Source organism: Oncorhynchus tshawytscha, linkage group LG06 (assembly GCF_018296145.1).
Source record: "Oncorhynchus tshawytscha isolate Ot180627B linkage group LG06, Otsh_v2.0, whole genome shotgun sequence".
Classification (NCBI taxonomy): Eukaryota; Metazoa; Chordata; class Actinopteri; order Salmoniformes; family Salmonidae; genus Oncorhynchus; species Oncorhynchus tshawytscha.
In genome coordinates, this window is record NC_056434.1 from 15252360 (window position 1) to 15272811 (window position 20452).

The 20452-nt window shown below is 40.1% G+C and overlaps 1 protein-coding gene across 1 annotated transcript; it reads right to left on the minus strand.

Annotated features, from left to right (window-relative positions):
* Window positions 1-1923: 1923 nt before the first annotated feature.
* Window positions 1924-19392, minus strand: LOC112252095 (excitatory amino acid transporter 5). Its single transcript, XM_024423040.2, has 11 exons — window positions 18519-19392; window positions 16340-16419; window positions 15457-15672; window positions 9931-9973; window positions 9579-9786; window positions 8017-8116; window positions 6819-7052; window positions 5475-5669; window positions 4348-4482; window positions 3973-4075; window positions 1924-3608 (listed from the first exon to the last, which is right to left on the minus strand). Exons 1-11 carry the CDS (start codon window positions 18762-18764, stop codon window positions 3444-3446), a joined length of 1725 nt encoding a protein of 574 aa, XP_024278808.1. The 5' UTR covers window positions 18765-19392; the 3' UTR covers window positions 1924-3443.
* Between the last annotated feature and the right edge of the window lie 1060 nt (window positions 19393-20452).

Here is a 20452-nt window from a genome sequence, read left to right on the forward strand (position 1 = left end):
TACATTTCCTTAAAATGTTGATATTTAGTTGCGTTGACAACCAAACACAATTCAATAACCAGTTTGTCTACAAATTAATAATTGATATGTTCGATTCACGTCTCCATCTTAACCAAAAATCTATATTAAAGAATATGACTAAATCAAATGTATTTTTTATGCACTTTAAATAAAGTTTGATTTGATTTAGACCTATTCTTTGACTTAGATTTTTGGTTGAGATGGAGACGTGAATCCAACATATTAATTATTAATTTGAAGATTACATTTGATGTCAGCCAAATCTTTGAACCCTAGGCCTATATGTATTGTCGATTTTTAGTTGAATGCCTGTTTGAATTGAAACAACAGCTGTTGATGACTTCGCAAAAACTATATAGGCCTGACAAAAATATAAATGCAACATGCAACGATTTCTAAGATTTTACAGAGTTACAGTTCATAAAGGAAATCAGTCAATTTAAATAAATTCATTAGGCCCTAATCTATGGATTGCACATGACAGTGAATATAGATATGCATCTGTAGGTCCCAGATACCTTAAAAAGTTAGGGGCGTGGATCAGAAAACCAGTCAATATCTGGTGTGATCACCATTTGCCTCATGCAGTGCGACACATCTCCTTTGAGTATAGTTGATCAGGTTGTTAATTAATTGTGGCCTGTGGAATGTTGTCCCACTCCTCTTCAATGGCTGTGCGAAGTTGCTGGATATTGGCAGGAACTGGAATACGCTGTTGTACACGGTGATCCAGAGCATCCCAAACATGCTTAAATTTGTGACATGTCTGATGAGTATGCAGGCCATGTAAGAACTGGGACATTTTCAGCTTCCAGGAATTGTGTACAGATCCTTACAACATGGGTCCAGGCATCATGCTGAAACATGAGGTGATGGCGGCAGATGAATGGCACAACAATGCGCCTCAGGATCTCGTCACGGTATCTCTCCGCATTAAAATTGCCATCGATAAAACTGTACAAAATTTCTTTTGAAAAAGACATAACTAAGTCCATGGATATATTGTGTTAAATGTGCATTTCACACTTAAGACCTGGATACACCAGTCCAGGGCAGGAGCAATATAGTGCCAGCAGTGAGATGGAGGAAAGGCAAAACAATTCATTCAAATACTTTTTCAAGGGGCTAAACACACGGATATCATGTACTTTTAATATACATTCAGAAATTAAAAGATCTGAGTTTCAGAAATCCAAACTATTCTTTTGAGGCATGTAGTAATTTTTAACTAGGCTAGTCAGTTAAGAACAAATTCTTATTTTCAATGGCAGCCTAATAACAGTGGGTTAACTAACCTTGTTCAGGGACAGAACAACAGATTTTTACCTTGTCAGCTCTGGGATTCAATCTTGCAACCTTTCGGTTACTAGTCCAACATTCTAACCACTAGGCTACCTGTTGCTCCACAGCATGGGGTTATAGTTGTGTTCGTTGTTCATAGCTTATGCCTGCCCATACCATAACCCCACCGCCACCATGGGGCACTCTGTTCACAACGTCAGCAAACTGCTCGTCCACATGACGCCATACATGCTGTCTGCCATCTGCCCGGTCCAATTGAAACTGGGACTCATCCGTAAAGAGCACACTTCTCCAGCTTCCCTGAGACGGTTTCTGACAGTTTGTGCAGAAATTCTTTGGTTGTGCAAACCCACAGTTTCATCAGCTGTCCGGGTGGCTGGTCTCAGGCGATCCTGCAGGTGAAGAAGCCGGATGTGGAGGTCCTGGGCTGGTGTGGTTAAACGTGGTCTGCTGTTGTGAGGCCGATTGGACATACTGACAAATTCTCTAAAACGACATATGGTAGAGAAATTAACATTCAATGAAAACAAATGTGTGTGTAACCAGGCATTTAAACACATTTGTGCACCAAATTTGAGAGAAATAAACTCTTGTGCATATAGACAATTTCTGGGATAGTTTATTTCAGCTCATGAAACATGGGACCTACACTTTACATTTTGCGTTGATATTTTTTGTTCAGTATAGTATCGTTGATTATATTCGACTTATAAAGTATGTTACATTTAATTTGCTCTGCTAAATCAATCCTTCGGTATGACTTCGATAGAACCAGATATAAAGAGGTCTCTCAAAAACAATTCTCAAGATAGCACATTGGTAGTAGTCAGTAAACAATATCAATGCTAAGCAGAGCTGGTTTTAGTTAAAACCCTGGATGGGAGACCAAATGGATAGCTGTAGATAGATCAACTATCCAGTAGGAGGTGCTGCCCAGCCTATTGTTTTTTCTCTCTGATAGTGGATATAACGTTGACGATCTGACATTGTTCAAAGGTACAAGTTCTATACAAGGTTGAAAATTGGTTCCCATGATGACATAATCTTGTAGTTGAAATTTCACCCTCAAAACAGTTTACTTTGACTTTTTTCAAATGAAATGTATTTTACATGTCGATTCCATGTCTAAATATGTTGACAAATGACGTTGAAACACTGTTGATTCATTCAGTTTGTGCCCAGTGGGAAGGAACTCAAGTCCATGTTGATGTTGCATTTTATAGCAAAATATAAATAGACCAGAAATCACTTGAAATCAACAACAAAAATATGTTTATCAAAATATGTACAATAAATTAATCTGAAGAAACAATATTATTCCTAAAGTAATATGTTGCTAGGATTAAGGGAGGAATGGTATGTTCGTTTGCTTATGTGTTGGCAGACGAAATGGTTGGTGTCTGTGTAGATGATAAATTAAATATTTTATTTAAGGCAACACTACATTTTCTTTTTTGAAAGTCTATGAATATTAATAAAGTGGTCTCATATACAAAGATAATCAGAGGAGGTGTTTTGAATTTTACAGCATTTCTCCCTGTACTTTATTGCATTTAGAGATGGTTGAAACTGCCACTAAATGTTAGGTACATTAAAAGGAAGATTTAGTTGAGTTAAATATGAGTTCATTGCAATTGACCCAGAATGTACAATATGACCATTCAATACTTCCTATGCTTGTCAAACAAATCAACAACGCACATAGTCTACAACTCCCAATAAAGTTGTTCAAAATGGATGAAGTTATAAACTCAGGGATCATGATGAGGAACAGTTCAGTAGAGAACAATAATAAATCAAATAAAAACATCCAGGGAATCCACTTGATGTTGGATGAGCCGAGTTAATAGCCATAGTCAATACCACATAAGATGGTAGTGGTAGAATGGGGCAATTCCTAACTCATCACTGTTAAAAAATATATTTAAAAAAATATTTGTGGAAAACACTGATTTGACCTTTGCAGTGTCACCATCAAAGTGGAACAAAATGTTCAGTCACATAAAGTTAAGTCACAAAAAAAGGAGTAGATGACAGCAGTTTAATACTGTTTCATGGCAGAGGTGGGGGAAAAGCGCTCCAAAAATGTCCAGCATTTGAGGTTAGCGTGTTCCCAGGAGTTAAACTTGACAGATATTGTAGTATATAGTGGGGCTCTCGTTGACTGTGTCTTCCATCACCTCATAACAACAGTCTTGCTTGTGCAAAGGCAACTCGGTCAGTGGCATGCCATTCTGCATGTCGTGCAAGTTGTGTTTGTTCTGTGTGCCGTATGAAGGCTGAGACTGGGAAGGAACACACACACACACACACACACACACACACACACACACACACACACACACACACACACACACACACACACACACACACACACACACACACACACACACACACACACACACACACACACACACGTGATCAGTATCTCTGTGATAAGTGACAAAAACTGTTCAGATGTTCAGAGGTCTATATTCACATGACATATTGCTTTCATATGGGGTTTTTTGTAACCCTGGTCAGCACACTGGTCAGTAATTATTTTTGTGTAGGGTCTCTTATACCTCACATTAAAACAGTTTTACAGAAATTCGGGACTATAGGTGGATGATATGATATGGTTGCAGCTAGACAGTGACAGCTGCCTACCTTGCAAGTACCACCGCGAGGAAAGTCTTTCCGACATAAGTGGCCGATGATTCCTGCTGCCAGGGCGTCTCCAAGCACGTTGATCATGGTTCGGAATCGGTCCCTGAAAAGACAGGAAATACAAAAGCTCCAGAGATCAGCCTCCCACTCCAACCACAAACATTGTCTCCGAATGCACCAACATACTTTCCCATAACAACCAGTCTCTCCTATGCCATGAAGTTAGTAAACAATTTAAGGTTTCCCTTGACAACCATTCTAAATCATTGTCAGCTGTTTAAGTCACTATTAACTACATGTGTAGCATATGTTCTAATATGTTGTAGGCCTACTGTAGATATTGAATATTACTAACTTATGTCATAGTGAACTTACAGCACCCAGTCGATGGCCACAATGAGGGTGATGTCATCAGGTGGCAGACCCACTGATGTCAGGACAATGACCATGGTAACGAGGCCAGCCTGGGGAATCCCAGCAGCACCTATGCTGGCAGCTGTAGCTGTTATACTGTTAGAGACCAAAACAATCAATTACAAAGCTAAGAAGGTGCATTACAATACTATTCTGCCATGGTAACACTGATATGAGCAATACCTTTTGACAGCCTTATTGCTTGTAAGGATTTTTTATTAAATCAAACACAGTGATTGAATCTCATCATGAAAATAAGGATATTTACTCAGTACAGCGATAATGCACATTCACATGTACTAATGTTGTGTGAAACAAAAGTAATATCAGGAGGAATGTTACTTTTTGTAACATTTGTAACACACCGGTTATAATCTCAGCACCCAGGACCAAGGCTGTCATGGCAGACTACACCGGGTGCTTACTGCTTTTGAGTTTGGACTCAAAGTTTCACCCTGCAGATGCAATGGTAGCTTTATGATTTGAAACCCAATACATACCCAGTGGTGTAAAGTAGTTAAGTAAAAATACTTTCAAGTACTACTTAAGTAGTGTTTTTGGTATCTGTACTTTACTATTTATATTTTTAACAACTTACTTTTACATCACTAGGTTCCTAAAAAAAAGAATGTACTTTTTACTCCATACAGTTTCTTTTTACACCCAAAAGTACTCATTTTGAATGCTTAGCAGGACATGAAAATGGTCCAATTCACACACTTATCAAGAAAACATCCATGGTCATCCCTACTACCTGATCTGGCAGATTCACTAAACACAAATGCTTGGTAAATGATGTCTGAGTGTTGGAGCGTGCCCCAAGCTATCCGTAAATAAATAAAAACAACAACAAGATTGTGTCATCTGGCTTGCTTAATATAAGGAACTTAAAATTATTTATACTAAAGTACATTTTAGCAATTACATTTACTTTTGATACTTAAGTATATTTAAAACCAAATACTTTTCGACTTTTATTCAAGTAGTATTTTACTAGGTGACTCACTTTTACGTGAGTCATTTACTATTAAGGTATCTTTACTTTTACTCAAGTACGACAATTGGGTACTTTCTCCACCACTACATACCTAATGGTGACCAGCTGGCCAAAGTCCAGCTCATAATCGTTGACCTGGGCAATAAAGATGGCCGCCACGGCCTCATAAAGAGCCGTTCCGTCCATGTTGATGGTGGCCCCCACAGGCAGCACAAAGCGTGCTATCTGCCGATCCACATTGCAGTTCTCCAGCAAGCACTTCATAGTGATGGGTAGAGTGGCAGAACTTGAGAGAGAGAGAGAGAGATCGTTGACTAAGGGGCTTCTACCATTATGAACTGATATCCTCTGGATAGAATATTGTCAGTTTTCCTCCTTTTCGCATCCTTCTGTTTGCACTCCTTACTTACAACAATTGCAACACTGAGCTTTAAAGTGATTTAAAGTGAATTTTTAAACATACTTTTTGACATTTAAGTTATTATCTTAATACATTTCTGTCCTTCTCTTGAAACTCACCATACTGGGGATCAATTGCAACATGATACAGATGAATTTGCCTACGGTAAAGGTTTTGTAGTGTTTGAAGCTGATCAATCAAACTCGCCATTACAATGTTTATAAGGAACCTTTTTCACGCATTCAGCTCAATCCTCTGACAGTTTTATTCACATCTGGTCCTGGAGGGCCACAGTGCATTTGTCCCTGCCCAACACTAGACTTCAGTGAGCGTTTTTTCGACTGTTCGGGCATATTATATTTTTGCTGGGGGGACACCGAAGTTTGGAGCCAAAGTCTACGCCCCTTCGTCTGTGATTGTTCAACAGTAAGGATTTTTCAATAAAGTCTTAGCTGTCATTCAACCAGAGACGACTCGTTTTCCTGCACATTTTTTGTTTTGAAAAATACTGCACCAAGCAGTATAGTTAGATGTGAAACGACGCAACTAAGATCTCTGCAAAAACGCCAAAATAAATGACAGATTTCTTGAGTTATCTTAGATTCATTCGGACTATTCTGAGGAAATGCATACTGGCTACGGCATCTCAAAATGGACAAACAGTACTATTGTCGCTTTTTTCTTATTTTTCAAGTGAAGGTCTTTTAAGGGAATATGCGAGCACAGGTTTGGTTCGGCGCCAGCCAAACTGAAGCATGCTGATGCCTTAACACACCTGATGAATCAGGTGTTATGGAACTTTGTTGAATGGGGGCAGTTACTTTTCTATTCAGGGGGTGAGCTGAAATTCAATTCCTCATCAAAAGCAAAGCTCAATTTCCAATTCAACATGAGTTGAATGCCAATTAATTTCATGCTGAACTAACTGAATTAAGAAAGGAAATGACCCCAACCCTGGTTACATACTGTAGACCTTCAGGACAATGAACATCATTGTTCAATGAGAAAAATGGGCTCGGAGAGACAACTGCTTACCTTGAGGAGGTGGCCAGTGCTATGACCAAGGCTTGTAGCAGGCCTCTGATATAAGTGAAGGGGTTTTTCTGAGTCAGGACAAGGTAGAAGAAGGGGAGGAGGATGAGGCCGTGAACAAACAGCCCGGCCAGAACAGTGATGGTGTACCAGCCCAGCTTCTTCCCAAGATTAGATGGGTCCTGCATGTCCAGGATTTTTCCAGCTACGAGGAATATGATCCCAAATGGAAAATACCTGAAAGAAAAAGGAAGAACGAATGACCTACTGTATATATACAACTGTGTTTCACGTTTGTAAAATACACACCTTCAAAGACTGTCTGTACTAGGTGAAATGTCAATGTGTTTTTCCTAATGAGCAGTTTCCACCCAGTGGAATAGAATAAAACTAAATAAATTGTTATTTTCTATTACATTATGTATTGTGAAAATTAGACAACTACTTTATTCATAAGAAAAAAATTGCTGTGTTGTGCCACCTGAGTTGATCCCTGCCACTAAAACCATGTCAGAGCCAAGAGTCATTCAAGGCTTTGAGGTAAATCCTATTAGCAAGTGAACTTCTATGGTAAGGCTGTTTGAACAATTTGGCCGGGCCGTTTGAGGTAAACCTGAGCTGCATGGGTGGTGCCAAAGTTCCCTGGGATTAGTCACTGTTGACCCTGAGCACAGAGTGTGCTACTCCTGGTCGACTAATCCTCGGCATGTGCAGCTCACTGCTGGGTGGAGCGAGTCAAGATGATTGCCTAACGTCTCCACCACATCTTGACCACAAGACGATGACCACGTTCTCACCACATGCCCGTGTACAGGCCGTAGCCTCAGAAAGTAACACGGAACACACATCTGGGTAGCAGACTGTTTCTTTAGATCCCACTAGTTTGAATGTTCATGGGTTATGCTGTTCATAGCAGAAAGCCAAAAGGCTAGGTTGCTATCAAATGCAACAGACTTATGATATTTCTTGGGTAATTTAGCAGATGCTTGTATCCAAACTGACAGTTTATAGTGACACACATTCAGTATACAGTGTACAGTATTCAGTATACAGTGTGGGAATCACACCCACAATCCTGGTGTTGCCGGTACCATCCTCTAACCCACTGAGCCAGTAAATTAGAACCTTTATAATTTAAACTAATGATAAATATGGTAACGGACACAGATGCTGGTACTTATAAAGCTGGTACCCCGCTTACCAAACAGCAGTGTTGGTGATTTTCATGACACATTCATTGACGCACTGACACACGTTGACTAGTGGTGCTCCTCTTTCGCCCATTTTCCCCAGCAACAGCCCTGAAGGAACAAAATGAAAAATATATATATCTGGCTCTATCTTCTCAGTCTAGAGAGATGGATACATATAATATTGATACTAGAGGGATAGACAGCTGCAGATGTATAATGTAAACAGAAAAAAGAAGGAAACAGAAAAGACTGGCCTTCAGAATACAGTCAGTGGTGGAAAAAGTATCCAATTGTCATACTTGAGTGAAAGTAAACATACCTTAATAGAAAATGACTCAAGTAAAAGTGAAAGTCACCCAGTAAAATACTACTTGAGTAAAAGTCTAAAAGTTTTGATATACTTAACTATCAAAAGAAAATGTAATTGCTAAAATCTACTTAACTGCAAAAAAAATGTGGCAAAGAAATGTACTTTGTCTACATTACTAAGTGGTATGTTTGGGGCATATCCAACACATCCCTGAGTACCACTCCTCATATTTTCAAGCATGGTGGTAGCTGCTTCATGTTATGGTTATTCTTGTCATGAGTAAGGACAAGGGAGTTATTTAGGATAAAAATAAATGAGCTAAGCACAGGCAAAATCCTAGAGAAAAACCTGTTTCAGTCTGCATTCCAACATACACTGGGAGACAAATTAACCTTTCAGCAGGACAATAACCTAAAACACAAGGCCACATGTACACTGGAGTTGGTTACCAAGATTACATTGAATGTTCCTGAGTGGCCTAGTTACAGTTTTGACTTAAATTGTCTTGAAAATCTATGGCAAGACTTGAAAATGGCTTACTAGCAATGATTAACAACCAACTTGACAGAGCTTGAAGAATATTTTAAAAGAATAATGGGCAGATATTATACAATTCAGGTGTGCAAAGCTCTTAGAGACTTACCCAGAAAGACACACAGCTGTAATCACTGCCAAAGGTGATTCTAACATGCATTGACTCAAGGGTGTGAATACTGATGTAAATAAGATATTTCTGTATTTAATTTTCAATAAATTTGCAAAAGAAATTCTAATAACATGATTTCACTTTGTCATTATGGGGTATTGTGTGCAGATGGGTGAGAGAAAAAAAGCTATTTAATCCATTTGAAATCAGGCTGTAACAAAACAACGTGGAATAAATCAAGGGGAATTAATACTTTCTGAAGGCACAGCAAATCGCTTCAGATTCCTTATATTAAGCAAACCATTTACGGATAGCCAGGGGCACACTGCAACAAATCATGTGTTTAGTGAGTCCGCCTGATCAGAGGCAGTAGGGATGACCAGGGATGTTCTCTTGATAAGTGCGCATATTGGACCATTTTCCTGTCCTGCAAATCATTCAAAATGTAACGAGTACTTTTGAGTGTCAGGGAAAATGTATGGAGTAAAAGGTACATCATTTTCTTTAGGAATGTGGTGAAGTAAAAGTAAAAGTTGTCAAAAATATAAATAGTACAGTAAAGTAGTATTTTAAAGTATTTTTACTTAAGTACTTTACACCACTGCTGGTCTTACCCATAGTGGCAGAGAAGATGACGATCCCCAGCACATTCATCTGTTGGCTGTTGCCAGGTCTGGTCTTGTAGTGGATCTCAGGGGGTGGAGTGAGCTCCAGGGACACCGTCCGACCACTGGGGTCACTTTCATCAGGTATGGCGTACACAAAGTTGGGCTGCACTGTGACCCTGGAGACTTTCAGGATAGGAACCAGATCTGTTTTGTACTGGAACAATAAGAACATTGCAGATGAGTAAGGCAATATAAACTACAATACCCATCAGCTGTAGGGATTTGTTAATCACAACCAATGGAACATCTGACTTATTAGGAACAATGGTAAATGTATCATTGGTCTACTGTTACTCACCTGCTGAAATGTTGCCTCAATAAGATTGGAAGGAACCATATTCCTGTAAAAAGATAATATGTTATAATTTAGCATGTTGATATGTTGGTGTATGCATTAAGGGTGAAACACGTGGTCATTCATTAATGATCAGTGTCAGTAAGGTGTAATCAATACAGCACAAGAGAGAGTCATAATACGTTATAATTATTCCAACTTGATGAGAATGATTATCACAAATAGCATCCTTTTGAATTGTTACAGGAAGTTGTGAACCATACAAAGGAAAGTGGTCCCCTGCACTCTGAGAATTGATCTGATGTATTCTACAGAATGTATATATTCAGTGATGAATACACATTTTGAGATATGTCTGCATAAAATATTTGATGTGTTTAAAGTATTTGCATGGGCCAAACAAGTAATTTGATGTATTTGCAAAGAAAGTAAGAACTTGTGAACACAGTAGAGGCCATTTTCCCCCTATGTTATAAGGCCCCCTACAGTATGTTATAGGCCCCCTACAGTATGTTATAGGCCCCCTACAGGCCATCACTGTAAATAAGAATTTGTTCTTAACTGACTTGCCTAGTTAAATAAAAATTAATTTGATCAGTTTAACTCGGGCTCTCCTCTCTTCCGGTCTTTCCTTAACTTAATAATTAGATAAAGTGGGCAGACCACTCCCATGAGGGCCCTTAAAAGAGGGAGGTACGATCAGACAGACATGAGCCAGACTCCCTCCTGACGTGTGCTGGCGAAGAGATCCTCCACCGTTCATGATTGAGTTAATCTGTAAATCATCCCTTATGGATGACTAAAAATACCCTAATCACCCCTGTGATTTAACTGGATTGTGAGACAGTCATTGCTACTGCACAGGACTACGCAAGCATTGACAACAATAGGTAGTAGCATGCATGTTAGGCCTGTATCTAGTACCAGAGATGGGACCAAGTCACAATTTGGACGTCTTAAGCAAGTCTCAAGTCTTAATCTTTGAGTCTCGAGTCAATTCCCAAGTAATAATGGGCAAGTCTCAAGTAAAATTCCAAGTTCCACGGCTCAGGTCAAGTCACTAATTTGGGGTTTAGAGTCCTCAAGTCACTGTGTTTTATGCCAATTTCAATGCAGTTGCAATACATCAGCGATTTTGGACCCACATGTTTTACAAACTGCATCCCTTTCCCCCCACTACCACAGTCTTTGAAACTGAATGCAACCATTTTTGGGACTGATGATGCCCTGATGCAGAGGTTGCCCCACAGGTCCCAGAGTGGTGGGGCAAATTGTTTTCCCTGGGGCCTGGAGATTTTCCTAATCTGGTAACCTAACCAGGTATAAATCAGGACCCTATAGGGTCTGACAGTGATTAATTAGTAGTTGTAAAAAGGTATTTTTATGGGAGTGGGACCAGATTAACATTTACAGCAAATTAAAGGAGCAATTAGGGTTAATTGCCTTGCTCAAGGGCACACTGACAGATTTTCACCTAGTCAGCTCAGGGATGTGAACCATTGACCTTTCGGTTACTGGCCCAAGGCTCTTAACCACTAGGTTACCTGCCACCTACTCACCTAGGTATACAGATACAGCATTTTCTAAACAGGACACATGGTTTTAAATTAATTCTGGAAAACCCCTGGCCCCAGGGAGGATGAAAACCTTGTCAAACTGCAGCAAGCTTTTTATTTAACATTTACTTATAGAACATTTTATTTTAAAATGTTCCTTCCCTTTACATCAGACTGAAAAATCATCTCATTTTCTTCCCATACAGTTTAGGTGTAGGGTGCTGCAACATTTCTGTGAAGAGTTATTGCTTGTGTATGTTGGGAGTGATGTGTTATCACGTTTGCTAGTAAATAAATACCGGAGGACAATGGGGCTGTGCGCGTTAGATTACATAGTTTGTGTCTGGCCTGCGCAACCGGTGATTTAAGTGACTCTGAGTGTTCAAGACACAGAACAGAAAGCATATAACCTGCAGCACTCCGTTATAAAGGAGTCATGACGTGGCCCTCTTTGGCCCTCTCTTTCTCGCCTACACCCAGCCTGCTGTTATCTCAGGTCGTAAATTCCTGGAGGAGATTCTCTTCCTCATGGCCAGACAGTATATAGAGAGAGAAGGTTTCACATGAGAACAAAGGAACCTCTTCTCCAGCATAGAACTTGAGAACTGAACAATGTACATGTTTTGGAGAAGGTGTACACGGTCGGGGAAGAATCCAGCTACGACTGGTCCATTTCGTTTAATGTTTGTGAAACTCATGAGAGACAATACAGCCACATTACCATAACTCTGTTTATACAAGAGTCTCAGTTATGAGGCTTGCATCTAATTGTTGTATAAAATGAATGAGTAATGATGAAACTATTTGTGAAATTATGTAATGTGATTTTAAACTGTTTAATGCAAGGGAACCCAATTCCCTTTAAAGTTAAGTAAGTCATTGGTCTGCCCCATGAGCACAGACATTGATCTGGCGTCATGGGACAGCCTTTTTCTGCTCTTCCGAATATAACCCCCACCTTGAGAATTTATCTTCAACTCCAATTTACCTCGATAACCATGAGAGGGCTAAGGTTTCAGACCAGTACCTCATCACAGAGGGAGTTAAGGTGTGAGTTGATTGTTGAATCTTTTAACCATACCACGTGGTTAAACTCTGAAACTATCGATCCAACAGAATAAGAACAACTCTTAGATACTATTTACTAGTCTTCAGTTAGAAATTGTGTACCCGTGAATGCGAAGGCCGACAATCGCCGAAACATCTATCTATAACAACATTGCTGAATGTTACTCTGAACTATCCATTCTAACCACGGAAGAGAGAGAGAGGGAGGACAAACTCTCCAACAGAAACAAACTTTCCAAAAGAGATCAAGACGACACACTGAGCTTAAATTTATATATTGATTGCAATTATTCCCGAACGAGTGAGCGTTCATGTGCAAAGGATTAGCATTTCAATTGTTATAATTATCAACTTTGTAGTGTCTTTTATCTTTGGCGCCCTTCTCAGTCCCTTTGTCTACCAAGCCGCCATGCCGGATTAGGCCACTAGGGCACATCTCATATCATTTCCTTGTAACCATATTTACTCTGTTTGTGTGTGCATTTCTGTGATTTAGTTAGTTAATAAATAAATTATTGAGACTATTGATGTATGGAGGATTCATAGTGAAGACTGGGTTCGTGCAGATAACCAGCAATTTACGACGTTTGGAATGAGACTAACGTGAGGTAAAGAATAATTCATTCATTAGAAGACTAATTGATCAGATGTTAAAATATCTGAAAAGTTGTATTAGGAATATTTTTGTAATCTGAATATTTTCCTTGGTGCCCCAACTTCCTAGTTAATTACATTTACATGATTAAGTTAGTTTAATCACGTAATAATAATTACAGAGAATTAATTTGATAAAAATAAGTCTTCAGTTTAATGATGCCAAAGACACGACAAAGGACATATAGGATAATATAGTGCGTGAGATGACAAAATTCAAGTCGATATCGAGTGGCAAGTGTTTTTTATTTTTGCAAAGTCAAGTCTCAAGTTGCAACATTTGCTAGAGGACAAGTTTTCATCATATCAAATCAAATTGGTCATTTTGATGCACTGAGAGAGAAAGAGGTGACCCTTCTCAGAACAGATGTGCTCTACAAATGTTTTATTTCCTTTTGGATGCAGATGCAAGATGCAGAGAGTCAGTTCTGCTTGATTAAAACTACCTGATCTCCAAAGTCCACGTTTATAGTCTCTATCAACCACACACAACGCAGAGTTACAGCGGTGCAGTATAGCACCGGCTACACTCTACTGTAATGTACTGTACTGGGATGTCCGAATTTGTGAAACATAGACTTCTATGACTGGTTCGGATTTGGTCCGGTCAGTAAGAGCCGGGAGAGGTGACATTAATTGGAGCGAGAGAGAGGAGGGGTTGTCCAGACTTTTGGTTTGACCACCAGATGACAGAAAGAGAGAGAAAACAGTTGAACATCAGCTGAACATAACAGTATGCCAGTGGAAGGGAAGACAATAGCAGGTGACCCAACTGGGGTTTGTAACTACCATGATTTCCCATTGTAGCTAATTAAATCGCAGCAATTCATATTTTTCCAAATCCCAAATCACATTTTTATGATGGTAAATGGTTGAAAATCTTGATATGCCTTAATAAATCAAATAAAAAATACACTCTTAGCTTTCATTTGACACCCAAATTGACATGCTCCTATGATCTTCACATGTTGGTGCTTATGTTTCCTTTAACATGAAAATGACCATATTGTTTGTCCCTAGACTGAAAGTATTGTTGTAGATATTGGTTGTCCATAAAATATAGGTATTTTGTAATATTGCTTGTCCCAGTACCACGTATATTGATTGCTGTAGATATTGGGCAGTGATGTTCGGTGATTAGGCCTGTCTCGCAGTCAGCGTTCCAATTCATCCCAAAGGTTTTCGATGGGGTTGAGGTCAGGGCTCTGTGCAGGCCAGTCAAGATCTTCCACCCCGATCTTGAAAAATCATTTCTGTATGGATCTCACTTTCTGCACTGGGGCATTGCATGCTGAAACAGGAAAGGGCCTTCCCCAGACTGTTGCCACAAAGTTAGAAGCACAGAATCATCTAGAATGTCATTGTATAATGTAGCATTAAGATTTCCCTTCACTGGAACTAAGGGGCCTAACCCGACCCATGAAAAACAGCCCCAGACCATTATTCCTCCCCCACCGAACTTTATAGTTGTCGCTATGCATTGGGGCAAATAGCGTTCTCCTGGCATCCGCCAAACCTAGACTAGTCCGTCGGACTGCCAGATGGTGAAGCATGATTCATCACTCCGGAGAACATGTTTCCACTGATCGAGAGTCTAATGGGGGCGAGCTTTACACCCCACTAGCTGACCGCTGGCATTGTGCATGGTGATCTTAGGCTTGTGTGTGGCTGCTCGGCCATGGAAACCCATTTCATGAAGCTCCCGACCAATAGTTCTTGTGCTGACGTTGCTTCCAGAGGCAGTTTGGTACTCGGTAGTGAGTATTGCAACTGAGGACAGTCAATTTTTAAGCACTATAAGCTGTGAGCTTATGTGACCTACCACTTCGCAGCTGGGCCATTGTTGCTCCTAAATGTTTGCCCTTCACAATAACAGCACTTACAGTTGACCGGGGCAGCTCTAGCAGGGCAGAAATATACACCTGTCAGCAACGGGTGTGGCTGGAATGGCAAAATCCACAAATTTGAAGGGGTGTCCACATGTTTTTGGCCATGGAGTGTATGTGATCGTGTCTCAATGTAATCAAGCTATGAAATTATTGTTATTTTAGAATAAAATACATTTTTGGGCTTAGTTGTGGTCAATTTGCAGTGTACAAATTATTATAATTATGTTCCGGTCCCCCGACCATCCGCTCCGACAAAAATCAACCCACGGCTGAATCTAGTTGCCTACCCCTGCCTTAGACAGTATTGATTGTTTGTAGATATTGCTTGTCGAGCTTCAGGTTTATCTTCATTGGTCACTCACCTGATGAGATCTAGCAAGGCATCAGCAGAAGTCATGACGGGCCCTCCTCCTAGCCTGATGCTGTCCATCTCAGTGCCCACACCAGGCTTGATGATGATCACCAGCAGGATACCCACCACCACCGCAATGAAGGTGGTCCACAGGTAGTAGGTCACAGTGAGAACACCCACACGACAACAGGATTTGGGCTCCATGGATGACAGGCCTGACATTAAACTGTAAAAGGGAAAAGAGAGAGAGCATCAAATAATGGAAATATACAATAAAAAATGTCCCAAAAATTGCTCTGGTGCCTAAACTTGTACTCAAATATGGTTCCAATCTACTGACCTGTTAAATGAAGCTACGGAGAATGACTAGGAGTGTGGACCTAAGCGAGATCTAATTCAAATTTCTAATGAAGTGGGGACCCCGTTTCAAATGTTTGTTGTAAGTACTACTACTTCTTATACCATTGGACAGGTGTGATATAACTGGAACCAGTCATGTTATGTAGACAATATGGAATCTATTGACATTTGGTTTCCAAAAATTACCATTCTGTAGGGGGTAAGCTACTTTCATTGGGTGTAGTGTGATAACAGCAGCAAAATTACCATTCTGTAGGGGATAAGCTACTTTCATTGGGGGTAGTGTGATAACAGCAGCAAAATTACCATTCTGTAGGGGGTAAGCTACTTTCATTGGGTGTAGTGTGATAACAGCAGCAAAATTAGTCAACATCCCTTGTCCAGTTATGCAATTTTCTCAAAAGCATTTTAAAAGTAACTTTTGAGGCTGAATATCTTTTGTGTTGAGTGAACATCAAATATTTGTATTCCGCTGTTGCTGATGAAATATAAAACCATATTATGGGACAGAGGCTGACATCACAGATGTTTACCTGGATGTGATGAGGGGGAGGATAAGCATTTTGAGCATTCTCATGAGAAGCTCTCCAGGGAACGAGAAATATATCTTAGCCTGGAGGGGAAATCAGAAGAAACATAAGTTACATAAAAACAATTATTATACATTATAAGTAGACATGAACCCCTCCAAAGCAGTGGCAGCTGGTGACTTAATTTGAGGAAAAGGATGCATCTTCAAACATATTACAAAAGATAAGAAACCCAAGCAGTGTTCCTGACTTCAAACTCTTTCCACAGGAGACCCTTTTCAAAGGTTGGACAGATATTTTTGTTTCAAGTATTCCTTTCCAATAGGAAAAAGTTCCCATCAGCACACACTTGGGTGAATCTCAAATGCCTTTTGCTTTTCAGATTCACCCCTTGTGAAAACGTTGTTCTTGGTTTTCAAATTAGTACAAAAAAAAGTGGAATAATCTTGGTTGATTCGATCAGGTTCATAGGAATAGAATCTTTATAATTTACATTAGTCATTGATCAAATATAAAATCGATGTGGTTTCAAATGTTTGGATGGCGTTGTGAACAGCTATAAGAGCAGCCTGCATTCATCCATCATGCATATACTGTAGGTCTCAGAGCCATAGATGACTTGCTGTAGGTGACAGGGTTGGGGTCAATTTATTTTAAATTCAGAAAGTATACATTGAAGAGAATTGGAATGGAATTGACCACAACCCTGATGAGTGACACAGTTCTTAGTTGTAACACGCACAGTAATTCCCTCCAGTTAAACCTTTGCTCACTTTTGAACATCAGCCTTGGTTCACACGTCACCTGTGATTATCGAGCACACTTAAGGCCATGTTTGCTTTGGCAAGCCAATTCTCAGTCTGAGATCAAATAATCCCCTCTCCTCTCCTGACACGACTGAGCTTGGATTGACCTGTTCTGAACATCGGTTTTCTTTCATCTTTCACGTACAAGTGAACTGGAAGGGCGTGATAATGTGGGCAGATGATACATTTCCTTCCTAAACTTATGAGTCCCAAAAGATGGCCTGTAACCATCTAGGTATCTCCTGTTGCTTTCCAAGAATATGCTGCAATTCCTTTTCTGAAGCCATTCATCGATTCACCATCTATGGTCTAGATGACAATTTCTTCCTCCACAAAATGTATTGAGACTGCTACATGTGCGTCAACGGAGTGCTTTCCTCTCAGAAACATTTTGCTTAGTAGAGGTCATTATCTCCTTCCCAACAACCACTTTTTTCAATCAAGAGGATGAATGCAGGCTGCTCTTATAGCTGTGCACTGGCTCGCTGTTCCTATAACAACTGTAACGCACAACACTTTACAGGGTTCCATTCCCATCCTTTGCTGATAGTGTTGTGCACTTGAAGCTTCTCTCAATGGTTCATTAGGTCTGGCTGCTGATGATATCCTTTGGTTTTCTACAACCCAACAACGAAATGCTCCAGTGCATCAAGGCAATGCAAACAGGAGCTCTGTAGGCGTTTAAGTGGAACACCGTCACGAAAAGAGGGCGAGGTGGTCAAACAGAAAAGTGCCCAATGTATAAAACATTAAGAACACCTACTCTTTCCATGACATAGACTGACCAGGTGAATCCAGGTGAAAGCTATGATCCCTTATTGATGTCACTTGTTAAATCCATTTTAAATCAGTGAAGATGAAGGGGAGGAGACAGGTTAAAGAAGCATTTTTAAGCCTTGAGACAATTGAGACATGGATTGTGTATGTGTGCCATTCAGAGGGTGAATGGGCAAGACTTAAGTGCCTTTGAACAGGATATGGTAGTAGGTGCTAGGTACACCGGTTTGTGTCAAGAACTGCAACGCTGATGGGTTTTTCACACTCAAGTTTCCTGTGTGTATCAAGAATCGTCCACCATCCAAAGGACATCCAGTCAACCTGACACAACAGTTGGCAGCATTGGGTTCAACATGCACCAGCATCCCTGTAGAACACTTTTGACACCTTGTAGAGTCCATACCCCGACAAATTCAGGCTGTTCTGAGGGGAGGGCAACTCAATATTAGGAAGGTGTTCTTAATATTTTGTACACTCAGTGTATGTATGCACTGCTAAGAGACTTTCAAACCAAGAGACATATGGACCTGGAAGGCTGGCACATCAAATAATCAAACAGAATTTGCACATGCATCTGACTGTGATAAAGAGCAACTTACCTGGGTAGAGAGATGGCTCCCCCTTAACACAGCCCCCAGGACACAGCCCGTCAACACGGCAAAAACCGAGAGCGTCAGCAAGCCGTTGCGCTTCACGTAGCCCCTTAACCACTGTTTCACGTCATCAACAAAAGCCCCATGGAGAAATCTATTGACACGTTGGTACATGGTTTCTCCTCTTGGAGAATATGAGCTATTGTTGGAGCGCGTCTCCTCGCGTTCAGTGGGCAGTAGTAGCTCCTCCATAGTTCCAAGTCCTTCACTGGGAAGACCGTCAAATTCTTCTGGAGTGGGGCGATTCTGAGGAACCACATAGCCTACATGGGGATTAAGCCATCATTGCTGTGTAGAGTAAACACCTGCCAGCCACAGCCCACAGTCAGGGAGAATTAGCGGGACTAAGAGGCTTACAAGTGTGTAATAAAATCTAACAAGTCTCTCTTGTTAGGCGGCTGCCATGATTATGTACTTCTTCATTGTTGATGTCTTGTCATCTCAATCAATCGTCACATTTATAAAGCTCTTTTGACATCAGCAGTTGTCATAAAGTGTTTTTACAGTAATCCGACATAGAACCCAAAGAGCAAGCAGAAGTGGAAGCAGAAGCACAGTGGCCAGGAAAACTCCTTAGAGGCCTAGAGAAAAACCTAGAGAGGAACAAAGCTAAGAACATAAGGTCCATCCTCTTCTAGGTGTAACAGGCAATCTGCAACAACCTTGCTTTTCGCAGGACCTTTAACTTTCTTGGACACGTTATAGGCTACTGAGGGCATAGCTGTGGGAAGTAGGGGTGCTGAGGATGCTGCAGGACCCCCTGAAAAATAGAATAATAAAAAATATATATTTTTAAATTATTAAATAACAAAGTAGTGCACTGTGCCTTTACTAGTCCTGTATTAGCTGACCAATATGGCCGCCTGTAGGTCAATTTTTCCCCCAGCATTGCACAATTAAATTATACATTCAAAAACGTTTGCATTCGCATCCTTGATTCTTTTTTAAAATGTGCTTTCAAATTGAATTTATGAACTCAGATTAAATGAATCCCAATTAAACTGATCCCATCTCGAACATCTAAGAATCAGTAGATGAATCCCCATTAAGGTCAATCTTATAAAGTTTGATCGTCATTGTGATCTAGATAACAAAACAAAGGGATGGCTGCAATCCAATCAAATCCTAACCCCGGACAGGCTATATAAGATGCGTAGGTGGAAAGGTGAGCCAACAGCTAAGCAATGGTTAATGCAACTAGTTTGAGAGGCTTGGGAAGAGGTTGTGCCACATTTTGACCTAGATGTGTGTGCCAAAAGGTCTTCAATTAATTCAAGATCTTCTTAATGTGCCACTGAATGTCTTTTCTGTGGATTTACATTTAACTATTGACGTACTCTTTGCTACATAATAATTAACGTATTATAACATTCCATTAACATATAACAACCTAAGCATTTTGGTATACTTTTGTCCAGCACAGGACAGCAGTAATATTTCCTGTTGCCACCAAAGGTTTCTGATCTATACGGACCCATTTGCATTGAGTTATGAGGGCCGGAGCTAACATCTCATGGATACCTAGCATGGTCCTGGAGTCAGTGAATGATGATTTGCTGTCTTTCTGGGTATTAATATGGTGAGGTGAATTTGTAATTAGGTTGAATTCCCCCTATACCCGTGGTTTTTATATCCCATCATGTTTGAGAATGTGAAACATATTTATTACAGTAGTAGATTTGAATCACTGTTGACTGTTCCCATGGTTCATTTACTTTGATAGGAATGATTTTGGTAGGGGAATACTCAGAACCTTCAGTAATACCCACTCAGTAATTAGCTAGAAGTTTAACTTTTAACATGCTGAACAGGGCATTGAGTCAAAACCATGTCTACTCTGACCCTCTAGATGTATTTAACAGGATACTACTCTAGTACTG

What these genes read in the sequence shown, in the direction of transcription:
- LOC112252095 (XM_024423040.2), bottom strand. Translation starts at nt 18,764, where the DNA reads ATGGAGGAGCTACTACTGCCCACTGAACGCGAGGAGACGCGCTCCAAC. An exon ending in TTGAGGCAACATTTCAGCAG is followed by an intron (nt 9,787 to 9,930) that starts GTGAGTAACAGT and finishes TTATTGTTCCAG; the next exon opens with TACAAAACAGATCTGGTTCC. An exon ending in ATCACCAACACTGCTGTTTG is followed by an intron (nt 7,053 to 8,016) that starts GTAAGCGGGGTA and finishes TTTTTCTTTCAG; the next exon opens with GTATTTTCCATTTGGGATCA.